We start from the raw sequence: 14,871 nt of genomic DNA on the forward strand, positions 1-14,871 counted from the left end.
AAAATCCATGTAAAAGTATGTATGTATATATTTATTATTATTTGTTACTGAAGTACAACTGACATACAATATAATATTAGTTTCAGCTATACAATATAGTGATTCTGCAATTATATACATTACACAATAAAGTTTATAATTATTTACCATGATAATATAAGTGTAGTCACCCTCTGTCACCATACAAAGTTATTACAATAGTGCTGATTACATTCCCTATGCTGCACTTTTCATCCCTTTGACTGATTTTTTATTTTTATTTTTTACTTTTAATGGCCTTAGTTTTATTTATTTATTTATTTAATTTTATTTTTTAAAAATTTACATCCAAATTAGCATATAGTGCAACAATGATTTCAGGAGTAGATTCCTTAGTGTACCTTACCCATTTAGCCCATCCCCCCTCCACACCCCCTCCAGTAATCCTCAGTTTGTTCTCCATATTTATGAGTCTCTTATGTTTGGTCCCCCTCCCTGTGTTTATATTATTTTTGTTTCTCTTCCCTTATGTTCATCTGTTTTGTCTCTTAAAGTCCTCATATGAGTGAAGTCATATGATATTTGTCTTTCTCTGACTAATTTCACTTAGCATAATAGCCTCCATTTCCATCCATGTAGTTGCAAATGGCAAGATTTCATTCTTTTTGATTGCTGAGTAATACTCCATGGTGTGTGTGTGTGTGTGTGTGTGTGTGTGTGTGTGTGTGTATATATATATATATATATATATATATATATATATATATATATATATCACATCTTCTTTATCCATTCATCCATCAATGGACATTTGGGCTCTTTCCATACTTTGTCCATTAGCTGCTATAAACATTGGGGTGCATGTGTCCCTTTGAAACAGCACACCTGTATCCTTTGGATAAATACCTAGTAGTGCAATTGCTGAGTTATAGGGTGGTTCTATTTTCAATTTTTTGAGGAACCTCCATACTGTTTTCCAGAGTGGCTGCCCCAGTTTGCATTTCTACCAGCAGTGCAAAAAGGTTCCTCTTTCTCTGCATCCTTGTCAACATCTGTCATTGCCTGAGTTGTTAATTTTAGCCATTCTGACTGGTGTGAGGTGTTATCTTATTGTGGTTTTGACTTGTATTTCCCTGATGATGAGTAATGTTGAGCATTTTTTCATGTGTCAGTTGGCCATCTGGATGTCTTCTTTGGAAAAGTGTCTGTCCATGTCTTTTGCCCATTTATTCACTGGATTATTTGTTTTTTGGGTGTTGAGTTGGTAAGTTTTTTTATGGATTTTGGATACTAACCCTTTATCCATATGTCATTTGCAAATATCTTCTCCCGTTCCATTGTTTGCCTTTTAGTTTCGCTGATTGTTTCCTTTGCTGTGCAGAAGCTTTTTATTTTGATGAGGTCCCAATACTTCATTTTGCTTTTGTTTCCTGTCTCCAGAGACATGTTGAATAAGAAGTTGCTGCGGCTGAGGTCAAAGAGGTTTTTGCCTGCTTTCTCTTCACGGATTGATGGCTTCCTGTCTTACATTTAGGTCTTTCATCTATTTTGAGTTTATTTTTGTGTATGATGTAAGAAAATGGTCTAGGTTCATTCTCCTGCATGTCGCTGTCCAGTTTTCCCAACACTATTTGCTGAGGAGACTGTGTTTATTCCATTGGATATTCTTTCCTGCTTTGTCAAAGATTAGTTGGCCATATGTTTGTAAATCCATTTCTGCGTTCTCTGTTCCATTGATCAAGGTGTCTGTTTTTCTGTCAGTACCATACTATCTTGATGATTACAACTTTGTAATATAGCTTGAAGTCTGGGATTGTGATACTTCCAGCTCTGGTTTTCTTTTTCAGGATTGCTTTGGCTATTCAGGGTCTTTTCTGGTTCCATACAAATTTTAGGATTGTTTGTTCTAGCTCTGTGAAGAATGCTGGTGTTATTGTGATAAGGATTGCATTGAAGGTGTAGATTGCTTTGGGTAGTATCGACATTTTAACAATATTTGTTCTTCCAATCCATGAGCATGGAATAATTTTCCATTTTTTTGTGTGTCTTCTTCAATTTCTTTCATAAGCTTTCTATACTGTATAGTTTTCAGTGTATAGTTTTTCACCTCTTTGGTTAGATTTATTCCTAGGTATTTTATGGTTTTTGGTACAATTGTAAATGGGATCGATTCCTTGATTTCTCTTTCTGCTGCTTCATTATTGGTGTATAGAAATGCAACCAATTTCTGTGCATTCATTTTATATCCTGCCACTGCTGAATTCATGGATTGGCAGTTTTATGTAGCAGTTCTTTGGTGGAATCTTTGGGGTTTTCTGTATAGAGTATCATGTCATCTGTGAAGAAGGAAAGTTTGACTTTCTCCTTGCTGATTTGGATGCCTTTTATTTCTTTGTATTGTCTGATTGCTGAATTTAGGACTTCCAACACTATGTTGAATAACAGTGGCGAGGGTGAACATCTCTGTTATGTTCCTGACATTAGGGGAAAGCTCTCAGTTTTTCCCCATGGAGGATGATATTAGTGGTGGGTCTTTCGTATATAACCTGTATGATCTTGAGGTATGATCCTTCTATCCCCACTTTCTCGAGGTTTTTATCAAGAAAGGATGCTGTATTTTGTCAAATGCTCTCTCTGCATCTATTGAAAGGATCATATGGTTCTTGTCCTTCCTTTATTAATGTGATGTATCACATTGATTGATTTATAGATATTGAACCAGCCCTGCATCCCAGGCATAAATCCCACTTTATAATGGTGAATAATTCTTTCAATGTATTGTTGGATCCGGTTGACTAGTATGTTGTTGAGAATTTTTGCATCCATGTTCATCAGGGAAATTGGTCTATAGTTCTCCTTTTTACTGGGGTCTTTGTCTGGTTTTAGAATCAAGGTAATTCTGGCCTCATAGAATGAGTTTGGAAGTTTTCCTTTCATTTCTATTTTTTGGAATAGTTTCAAAAGAATAGGTATTAACTCTTCTTTAAATGTTTGGAAGAATTCCCCTGGAAAGCCATCCAACCCTGGGCTCTTGTTTTTAGGGAGATTTTTGATTACTAATTCAATTTCTTTACTGGTTTTGGGTCTGTACAAATTTTCTATTTCTTCCTGTTTCAGTTTTGGTAGTTTGTATGTTTCTAGGGATTTGTCCATTTCTTCCAGATTGCCCAGATTATTGGCATATAATTGCTCATAATACTCTCTTATTATTGTTTGTATTTCTGCAGTTGATTGTGATCTCTTCTCTTTCATTTTTGATTTTATTTATTTGGGTCCTTTCCTTTTTCTTTCTGATCAAACTAGCTAGGGGTTTATCAATTTTGTTAATTCTTTCAAAGAACCAGCTCCTGGTTTCATTGCTCTGTTCTACTGAGTTTTTGTTTTTGTTTGGTTTCAATAGCATTGATTTCTGCTCTAATCATTATTGTTTCCCATCTTCTGTTGGTTTGGGGTTTTATTTGCAGTTCTTTTTCCAGCTCTTTAAGGTGTAAGGTTAGGTTGTGTATCTGAGACCTTTTTTCCTTCTTTAGGAAGGCCTGGGTTGCTATATACCTCTCTCTTATGACTGCCTTTGTTGCATCCCAGAGGTTTTGGACTGTGGTGTTATCATTTTCATTGGCTTCCATGTACTTTTTAATTTCCTCTTTAACTTCTTGGTTAACCCATTCATTCTGTAGTAGGATGTTCTTTAATCTCCAACTATTTGTTGTCTTTCCAAATTTTTCTTGTGGTTGATTTCGTTTCATAGTGTTGTGGTCTGAAAATATGCGTGGTAAGATCTCGATCTTTTTGTACTTGTTGAGGGCTGATTTGTGTCCCCGGATGTGATCTGTTCTGGAGAATGTTGCATGCGCACTCGAGAAGAATGGTATTCCACTGCTTTAGAATGAAATTTTCTGAATATATCTGTCAAGTCCATCCGGCCCAGTGCGTCATTCAAAGCCGTTGTTTCTATGTTGATTTTCTTCTTAGATGATCTGTCCATTGCTGTCAGATCATGATCCCAGCATTGTGGGATCGAGACCCACACTGAGCATGGAGCCTGTTTAAGACTCTCACTCAGGACACCTGGGTGGTGCAGTGGTATAAGCATCTGACTTCGGCTTAGGTCATGATCTCATGATTTGTGAGTCTGAGCCCGGTGTTGGGCTCTGCACTGACAGCTCAGAGCCTGGAGCTTACTATGAATTCTTTGTCTCCCTCTCTCTCTCTGCCCCTCCCCCACTTGTGCATGTTCTCTCTCTCACTCTCTCTAAAAAATAAACGTTAAAAAAAAGATTCTTTCTGTCTCTCTCTCCCTCTGCCCCTCCCCCACCACTGGCGCTCATGCATTCTCTCTTTTAAATAAAATAAATAAATAATTAATTAATAAAAAAAAAATCTAATGTGACTTAAACTCCTCCACAATCCCAGAGTGGCAGTTTATCATCTAGTGACACTACATACATTCCTATATATATCAGAAATGCTTTGGTACTCCCTGTAGATTTGTATCCTCCAGAATAAACTCTGAAGAGAATGGAGAAATTTTTCCGTGAAGGGTCAGGATGGGGCTTCCATCATGCTAAAGACCTGCTTCACTTGTATGTCTCTCCTCTGGGATGCTCTGTCTCACCTTCCATGCAGAGATGACCATCTTGACCTTAGTGGGATTCCTACACCTTGCACATATCTACTTATCACTTAGTACATGATAGCTCATTTCATCAGCCTTCCCCACCTGACTGATGGCTCCTTAAAGAGTTGCGTTTAATTCATCTTCATAGCCCTAGAATCTAGCATATTAAAGGGCAAGCAGTAGGTTCTCAGAATGTTTCTTTTTTTTTTAATTTTTTAAAGTTTATTTATTTATTTGGAGGTTGGGAGGGGAGAGAGCACAGTGGGGGAGGAATAGAGAGAGGGAAAGAGAGAATCCCAAGCAGGCTCTGGCTGTCAGTGCAGAGCCCGATGTGGGGCTCAAACTCACAAACCATGAGATTATGACCTGGGCTGAAATCAAGAGCTGGACACCTAACCGACTGAGCCACCCAGGCACCCCTGTCAGAATGTTTCTGAAGGAATCAGTTGATGACAAAACAACCTGAAGACATGCAGAAGAAGTTGAAAGATCTCTATGGGAAGCTCAGAGGGGGACAGCAATTCATCCTGGGTACAGTCTGGGACTCAAGGAACCTACCCAATGTGTTATGGAGTGGTTCTATACTCTCAAAATATCTTTTTTCTCCTCCCAACATTTAATTATATCACTTTCAAATTACATAGAAATACCAAAGAAATTCATTGAGAGTCCAAAACAGATTTGTTGTCTTTGACTGTTGCTCTGAATGCTTACTCAAGGTCCCTGTACAAAACAGACCCATATGGATATCTTGTTCTTTATAAGCCAGAGATAAACCTGGTTTGCCATCAGTAAGACAAAGCATCTGAGGTTTCATTTTCCCCTTAGATTGGAAAATCACTTGTGTGTCCAACCATTTCCCCTATGAACACATGTTCAAGGTGGTTGGATGAAATAATTTAGCTATGGAGTAAAATTTGTCTTGGTTAACAACTAATTAGCTCATAGATGAAATATCTATTTTGGCACTGGCTTCCTATGCACCATATTTTAACCAACTGAACTCAGTTAAACAAAAGTTAATAAAGAATTAATTCCAAAGCTATGAAATTATATTGCATAGTTGTTGAAATTAAAAATTACTAAGCATAAATGTTTGGATCTGGATTTCTTACCTCTTTGATGATTTCCTCTAGGATTTCAGCATGTTTTTCATATGGATGTTCAAAGTTCATATCCTTTGTCATTTTTACAGTCTCCTCTATTATAGAAAGAACCTCTGGATGATCTGCAGTTACCTCTTCTATTGAGTCTTCTGTTGAATCTAAAGTAAAATAACCTAATGCCATTAATAATTTTAGTGGGCAATGCTATTTGCAATAGAACATGATAGTTAATACTTGACCCCCCAAAATAGTATCTTTGTGTTTATTGCTGTACATGCTCCAAGAAGGGGGAAATAGTCTAGGGAGGAAATGTTAAGTTAGGAAACACAAAACATCAGAGCAGTGGCTTATAGCTAGTGTTTTGGAACAAAAGTGAATGAGGTAAGAAGAAAATCACGTCCAGCAGGAGTCAAAACCCAGGAAGCCAGGTAGAAGAGGTAGAAACCAAAGGATTGTAGGGCTCAAGCTAAAATATGCGCATCTAGGGAATTAATCAGAAAACAAGATGAATACTTCCAATTATAAGCAAAGACCACATGAAACAGTAAGTGGATAAGAAGTAGGCAGGTTGGCAGAGATGGAAGAATGGGTGGCACAGGCTGGTTTTTCTAGTGCTATACTTCATTCTTGTCCTCATTGCATGCTGAATGCCTCTTCACACAGCTGAGTTGGCTCATAGACTGCATCATGATATAAATATTCATCCATTCCTCTAATCAGGCAAGAGATTGGCAGCTCCACTTGACTCCTCTACCTCTGCCTTTCCAGTTGTGCTTCCTGAGCTGCTGCCTTAATGCTCCGTCCACCAGGGTCTCCTGCTAGAGCATAATTTATCCCAGCCCAGAAAAACTCCAAAGGGCTTTCAATGAGCAGCTTCTGCTGCCCTCTGCTGCGAAGTGAGGAATCTGTTCTTAGGGATGGAGAGAGCCAGCAGTTCCTGGGGAACCAGAGTGGAAGAGACGAGAACCCACGATGTTCCTGTAGCCTTGGGAAGGGGGCATGATGAGGCAGAAAAAGCCAGGCAAAGATACCAAATGCTCTAGAAGCTGCTAGTTGTTCACTCATTATCCTTTCTTCTCATCCTTAGTAACAGAATCCGGATTTTGTTGGGGTCAGCAATGTGTCCAGCTAAAAACACTACATCTCCCAACTTCCCTTATAGCTTAGATAGCCCATAGGTAAGATGTGAGCATATTTTTTTCGTGGTGAGACTTCCTGTCACTTCATTAAAGAAGAATAATTCAAAAGAAAAGCGGTGGGGCGCCTGGGTGGCTCAGTTGGTTAAGCGGCCAACTCTTGATTTTGGCTCAGGTCATGATGTCACTTGGGTTGGTGAGATTGAGCCCCGCCTCGCTCCTCGGGGGTTCCGTGCTGTCAGTGAGGATTCTCTCCCCCATCTCTCTGCCTGTCCCCCATATGCTCTCACTCTCTCAAAATAAACTTTTTAAACAATTTAAAAAAATAAAGAGGAATACCTCAGCTGGGTGGAGTGCCAGTTTTTGTCCCTTACCCTTTTCCTCTTCCTAGCCATCTTGTAACTTTTTCTGGTAGCCACATGCCAGGGATGGCAGAACAGAAAGATAGAGTCCCTGTTTCACTAAAACAATAAATCACATTTTCTTTTTTTCTGTGTTCTTGCATGTCTAACTGTTCATCATAGAGTAGCCTTTAAGAGAGAACATTAATAATGTTATTTTTAAATCACATCTTTCTCCTTTAAAATTCTTAAGAAATTATTTATGATTTTTAGATCCACAATCGAAGTGAACCAAATAACCCAAATATTAATTTACCTTTTTAGGGGTCCAACTTAAGATTTTTTTAAATATTAAATATTAGTGGCTGAGAGCTACTTTCTTTTAGGTATTTTGTTTTGTTTTGTTTCTTGTTTTTAAAGATGAATTTATTTATTTATTTATTTTTTTAATTTATGTCCAAGTTAGTTAGCATATAGTGCAACAATGATTTCAGGAGTAGATTCCTTAATTCCCCTTACCCATTTAGCCCATCACCCCTCCCACAACCCCACCAGTAACCCTCTGTTCTCCATATTTAAGAGTCTCTTATGTTTTGTCCCCCTCCCTGTTATTATATTATTTTACTTCCCTTCCCTTGTGTTCATCTGTTTTGTGTCTTAAAGTCCTCATATGAATGAAGCCATATGATATTTATCTTTCTCTGACTGACTAATTTCACTTAGCATAATACCCTCCAGTTCCATCCATGTAGTTGCAAATGGCAAGATTTCATTCTTTTTGATTGCCGAATAATACTCCATTGTGTGTGTGTGTGTGTGTGTGTGTGTGTGTGTGTGTGTGTGTATACCACATCTTCTTTATTCATTCATCCTTCGATGGACAATTGGGCTCGTTCCATACTTTGGCTATTGCTGATAGTGCTGCTATAAACATTGGGGTGCACGTGCCCCTTTGAAACAGCATACCTGTATCCCTTGGATAAATACCAAGTAGTGCAATTGCTGGGTCATAGGGTGGTTCTATTTTTAATTTTTTTGAGGAACCTCCATACTGTTTTCCAGAGTGGCTGCACCAGTTTGCATTCCCACCAGCAGTGCAAAAGAGATCCTCTTTCTCTGCATCCTCGCCAACATCTGTCATTGCCTGAGTTGTTAATGTTAGCCATTCTTACAGTTGTGAGGTGGTATCTTATTGTGGTTATGATTTGTATTTCCCTGATGATGAGTGATGTTGAGCATTTTTTCATGTGTCAGTTGGCCATCTGGATGTCTTCTTTGGAGAAGTGTCTATCCATGTCTTTTGCCCATTTCTTCACTGGATTATTTGTTTTTTGGGTGTTGAGTTTGATAAGTTGTTTATAGATTTTGGATACTAACCCTTTATCTGGTATGTCGTTTGCAAATATCTTCTCTCATTCCGTCAGTTGCCTTTTAGTTTTGCCGATTGTTTCCTTTGCTGTGCAGAAGCTTTTTATTTTGATGAGGTCCCAATAGTTCACTTTTGCTTTTGTTTCCCTTACCTCTGGAGACGTGTTGAGTAAGAAGTTGCTGCGGCCAAGATCAGAGAGGTTTTTGCCTGCTTTCTCCTTGAGGATTTTGATGGCTTCCTGTCTTACATTGAGGTCTTTCATCCATTTTGAGTTTATCTTTGTGTCTGGTGTAAGAAAGTGGTCCAGGTTCATTCTTCTGCATGTCGCTGTCCAGTTTTCCCAGCACCACTTGCTGAAGAGACTGTCTTTATTCCATTGGATATTCTTTCCTGCTTTGTCAAAGATTAGTTGGCCATATGTTTGTGGGTCCATTTCTGGGTTCTCTATTCTGTTCCACTGATCTGAGTGTCTGTTTGTGTACCAGTACCATACTGTCCTGATGATTATAACTTCATAATACAGCTTGAAGTCCACAACTTAAGATCTTGACTAGAGCTTAGAAACTTCTTTTAAATGTAGATGTTCCACTGGTTTCATCTGTGAATAAAACACTGTTAACACCTAAAGAAGAGTATTAATTGTAGGTGATTCCCAAAGAAGAGTGTGGTATGGGACCAGGGAGCCAGGACTCGTGTTCCTAATTTTTTTAATTAAATTTACAATCATAGTAATCAAATAGGTAAACAATAGGGCACATAATATCAGCAGTGAAAAATAAAGATAGTGACTTAACCTATAACAAAACAAGAGTAATTTTTGTTTCATATAATGCCAATGGATCTAAATTGGAAAACAAAATCAAATTTGCCCTTCCTGTTGTAACTAACAGTCTCTTACCTCCAACAGGTAAAGGCTGTGCTTATCTCAGACAGATAGGGCAGGGAGAATGCTTTTCTATGTGGGCATACTGGCAAGTGCTGGCATCACTCCAGCAGTAGGTAGAGGCCCTGATGCCTGCTTCTACCTTGGACTGCCTCCCTCAAAGAGAAAACAGACAGTATGGGGAAGGGGCTGTCTTTGTGTATTTGTCCTAGGAACACTGCAGCAGCTGAGATGGGGCTCCCAGATGCTACGTGACCAAAATTTTAATGTCTGGGGTCTTCCTGTGAAGTGTGTGTGTGTGTGTGTGTGTGTGCGCGCGCACGTGTGCGTGTTGGAGAAGTGCCATACATAATTGTCTGACAGTGCCCAGTTCAATTTCTATGATACTAAAATATATCACAGCCAAGCATACATCTGTCTGAATCAGGAGGAATCAACCAACCAAACGAACAAAACCCCAGCTCTATATCTTAAAACACAATACTTAGAGATGCATTTTATTTATTTATTTATTTATTTATTTATTTATTTATATGTTTGTTTTGAGAGAAAGAGAGTGTGAGTAGGACAGGGGCAGAGACACATAATCCGAAGCAGGCTCTAGGCTCTGAGCTGTCAGCACAGAGCCCGTCGCAGAGCTTGAACTCACAAACTGTCAGATCATGAGTTGAAGTCAGACGCTTAACCGACTGAGCTACCCAGGCACCCCTACAGATGCATTTTAAAACTAAATACCAAAAGGTTGGACCAATAGAAAAAAAAGCATATAAGTATATATTAAATCTCTGGTTGAGAGGAAGGCTTTGTAAGGTGTGAAAGTAAATGGAAGAAATAAACAAAGTGAAAGTAATGATTTGACTACAAAAATATGAAAAATCCCTCTACTTTAAAAACAGCAAAATGATTTAAAAGACAAACCACCCAATGTGGAAAAAAATATAAAAAATAAGTTACTAATATAGCAAGTTATTGTAGAAACCATATAATTGATATAACAATTTGGAAAAATTAGCACAAGACCAAAATGGTCAACTCAGAAAAGAGGAAGTATAAATGGTTAACAAATATTAAAAATTATATTTCAGAAATAGTCAAATGAAAATTGAAATTATATTTAAAAGAGAATATATCAAGAAAACAATAGCACATATTTTGTATATTACTGTGGGAACATTATTTGGAATAACTTTTGTGCAAAGCAATCTGACTCTGTCTATAAAACTTCATACTCATTAAACTAGTGATTCCAACTATGTCACTATAAGTGTCCAATTTGGGGGATAATTTTAAGCTTCAATACAAACATGATAAAATATGAAATAAATGGAAATAAGATCCATAAGCATGGCATGAGTCACGTTCATTTTGTTACCATCTTTACCAGTTTTAGAGGCTTGATCACCGAGGATATTTTCTGAATTCTTTTTGTCTTCACTGTCTTCTAAAGAGCTTTCTCTTTGGTATTCACGAGTGAACACTGCATGAAAGAATAATATGCTTTATCAGCTAATCTGTTTATAGTGGGAAAGATATGGCTAAGAACATCAGCAATATATTTATTACCATCTTCATCAAATGAAGACTGCATCTCTTCTAAGCTCTTATCCACATCAGTTGGGAACTTGTCATACTCCTTCCTTTCAAGTTCTCTTAAAGTTGACTCTGTTGAAAGATAGTAATGGATTGTGTTAGCAATATATAGTCGGGGGGTAGGGAGACAGGTATAGTGATTAAATCCTCCGCTTTTTAAAGACAGACAGACTTGTGCGTGAGTTCTGATTCAGACAGTGTGGCTTTGGCAAATCATTTGATCTCTGTTTCAGTTTCTATTGGGCAAAATGAGGATTATCAAACTGAAAGCACTGTTGTAAGGATTAAATGAGATAATAGAAGCAACACTTAGAAAATGCTTGGCACACAGGAAGCCTAACCCATGTTGGCTGTCATTCCCTGTGTTATTATAGAATTTTCTATGTTAAAAAAAAAACCCTCAATATTCTCCACTGACAAATTTTTCTTAAAAGTATATTGGAAAAAAAGACAGTCTCTTTAACAAATGGTGCTGGGAGAACTGGACAGCAACATGCAGAAGAATGAAACTAGACCACTTTCTTACACCATTCACAAAAATAAACTCAAAATGGATAAAGGACCTGAATGTGAGACAGGAAACCATCAAAACCCTAGAGGAGAAAGCAGGAAAAGACCTCTCTGACCTTAGCCGTAGCAATTTCTTACTTGACACATCCCCAAAGGCAAGGGAATTAAAAGCAAAAATGAACTATTGGGACCTTATGAAGATAAAAAGCTTCTGCACAGCAAAGGAAACAACCAACAAAACTGAAAGGCAACCAACGGAATGGGAAAAGATATTTGCAAATGACATATTGGACAAAGGGCTAGTATCCAAAATCTATAAAGAGCTCACCAAATTCCGCACCCGAAAAACAAATAACCCAGTGAAGAAATGGGCAGAAAACATGAATAGACACTTCTCTAAAGAAGACATCCAGATGGCCAACAGGCACATGAAAAGATGCTCAACGTCACTCCTCATCAGGGAAATACAAATCAAAACCACACTCAGATATCACCTCACACCAGTCAGAGTGGCCAAAATGAACAAATCAGGAGACTATAGATACTGGAGAGGATGTGGAGAAACGGGAACCCTCTTGCACTGTTGGTGGGAATGCAAATTGGTGCAGCCGCTCTGGAAAACAGTGTGGAGGTTCCTCAAAAAATTAAAAATAGACCTACCCTATGACCCAGCAATAGCACTGCTAGGAATTTACCCAAGGGATATAGGAGTACTGATGCATAGGGGCACTTGTACCCCAATGTTTATAGCAGCACTCTCAACAATAGCCAAATTATGGAAAGAGCCTAAATGTCCATCAACTGATGAATGGATAAAGAAATTGTGGTTTATATACACAATGGAATACTACGTGGCAATGAGAAAGAATGAAATATGGCCCTTTGTAGCAACATGGATGGAACTGGAGAGTGTTATGCTAGTGAAATAAGCCATACAGAGAAAGACAGATACCATATGTTTTCACTCTTATGTGGATCCTGAGAAACTTAACAGAAACCCATGGGGGAGGGGAAGGAAAAAAAAAGGAGGTTAGAGTGGGAGAGAGCAAAAGCATAAGAGACTCTTAAAAACTGAGAACAAACTGAGGGTTGATGGGGGGTGGGGGGGTGGGTGATGGGTATTGAGGAGGGCACCTTTTGGGATGAGCACTGGGTGTTGAATGGAAACCAATTTGACAATAAACTTCATATATTGAAAAAAAAACAACAATGAAAGAAAAAAGTATATTGGGAGTGAAATTAGCAAAACTAGGAAATTAGTGGAACTAGCAAGAAAATTCCAATTAAAATGATTTTAAGAACCCTACTGTCAGATTTAGAATAATTACTGAATTTGAAAAAGGAAAGGAAGAGATTTTTAAGTTTGCAGTATATAAGAGATGGCCTCTGTTTCTAAATTCCAATGGAAGAAAGCAATTTGTGGCAAGACCTAAAATCTATGATTTCATGTCGTAATTTGATATGAAAGGAATCACTACAGACTCCAAGAAACGTTACTGATCACTACTCTTCTTAACTGGAGCCCAACTAGTTTGCTCTCCTGATCGAGGTTTCATTTAAATGTCCTCTCTTCCCTGCTCATCCTAACACTCCAGCACCCTTGCCTCATCACCGCCTGACCTGTTATATTTTTTCCATTTGTTCACTTGTTTCTTTTTTCCTCCTCTGTATTTCATTAAAATGTAACAATCACAAAGACAGGAGTTTCTGTGTCTTGTTAACTGCTGTGGCCCAGTGCCTAAATCATGTCTAATACACAGTGGGTACTCAAGTTGAGTGAGTTAATGAATTCATTTTGTCAAGCCTTAAATAAGTTGAATAACAAGCCATCTTGGTCAATATTTCTCAAGCTTTAGTTTGTGAGTTGTCCATGAATATTTTAAAAACTTTTGGTTTTTCTTTGAAGATAACATACTAAAATTTAAATTCATTCTGAATCATCTGGATGATCTTTTGGATGGCAGGTAATTTAAATGCTGGTCTTTTTGCTGTTGTTTTTGCAATCCCCTGGGCACCGTGTTGGACTCTTTTACTTGTTTGTAGGCTAATGAGAAAGGAGAGAGGCAGATTCGTTAGGCAAATAACCTGTTTTTTTTTTTCCTAGCAAAAGTTCAACAGTGCCATGTAGGAAGAGATAATTTCCTTGCTATTTAAATAATTTCAAGCATAGAAAATGACAGAAGCTTTCCAATTTATGTAAAAAGTTTTCCTCATCTGGAGGGTTACAGAACTGTGTTAATTGATCACTAAGGCTTCTTCCAGTTTCACTGTTTTAAAATTTTTTTTCATATTTATTCATTTATTTTAAGAAATAGAAGAGAGTGCACACAAGCAAGAGAGGGACAGAGAGAGGGGGAGAGAGAATCCCAAGCAGGCTCCATGCTGTCAGCACAGAGCCCAACATAGGCTTGATCCCATAAACTGTGAGATCATGACCTGAGCCAATATCAAGAGTCCAATGGTAAACTGACCGAGCCACCCAGGTGCCTCTTTGTAACTGTTTTGAATTTGAAATTAAAATTCCCCAAATAGAAAAAAATAATTTTTAAAAAAGTTCATTTATTTCTTTTGAGAGAGTGAGAGGGCACGTACACACACATGAGTGGGGGAGTGGCAGAGAGAGAGGGAGAGAGAGGATCCCAAGCAGGCTCCACTCTGTCAGCATGGAACCCGATGTGGGGTTTAATCTCAGAACTGTGAGATCATGACCTAAGCCCAAATCAGAAGTCAGATGCTCAACTGACTGAGCCACCCAGGTGCCCCAGAAAAACTTAATTACCATGGGGGCTGACATACACACCTACATACTAAAGTAGCAGCAGCAGCAGCAACAACAACAATGTAAACTCCACGAGAATCAGGTGGAGTGTTGTCACAATTGGTGTAAATGAAGGTATATAAATTCTACTCAGTCTCTGCCCAGCCAGCAAATCCATAATAGTAAATCCAAATTTGGAAGCTCTTTCTGATTCCTTTCCTTAGAAGCCTAGGACTGAAATCTTTTCTCTGTTCATGAATCAGGTTTATGTATATTCGTGTCTTCAACCCATTATTAAGAGGCTGCACCACACAACATGCTAGGGGATTGAGGCGAGCAAACCAGGTCCTAGCCCTCAGGCAGCCAGGCTGAACTGTTGACCTAAGCTTAGAACGCGCATTTAAAAGAGATAGTTCACCTTGTCTTTTGGCTTGTAGTTTTGTGAGAAGCTGTTCTTTCACAGCTTTAATCGCTGCCTCGGTGGCCTCAGCGATAGTATCGCTTCTTAATGACTGAAGGGCTTTTTCAAAACGTGGTTGAACAAGTTTGGCATAGTCAATTACCTGCAAAGAATATTTGAG

General features: G+C 38.3%; 1 protein-coding gene across 3 annotated transcripts in view; it reads right to left on the bottom strand.

The window, feature by feature from the left end:
- Positions 1–14,871, bottom strand: part of AK9 (adenylate kinase 9) — a 132,319-nt gene that overhangs the window by 76,587 nt on the left and 40,861 nt on the right. For all 3 annotated transcript variants that reach the window (XM_045499230.1, XM_045499229.1, XM_045499231.1), the window contains 4 exons: positions 14,709–14,853; positions 10,996–11,094; positions 10,814–10,909; positions 5,713–5,861 (listed from right to left, as the gene is read on the bottom strand). In XM_045499230.1, the coding sequence (XP_045355186.1) occupies positions 5,713–5,861; positions 10,814–10,909; positions 10,996–11,094; positions 14,709–14,853 (489 nt within the window). The remainder of the gene's footprint in view (positions 1–5,712; positions 5,862–10,813; positions 10,910–10,995; positions 11,095–14,708; positions 14,854–14,871) is intronic.

This window comes from Leopardus geoffroyi, chromosome B2, assembly GCF_018350155.1.
Source record: "Leopardus geoffroyi isolate Oge1 chromosome B2, O.geoffroyi_Oge1_pat1.0, whole genome shotgun sequence".
NCBI lineage: Eukaryota > Metazoa > Chordata > Mammalia > Carnivora > Felidae > Leopardus > Leopardus geoffroyi.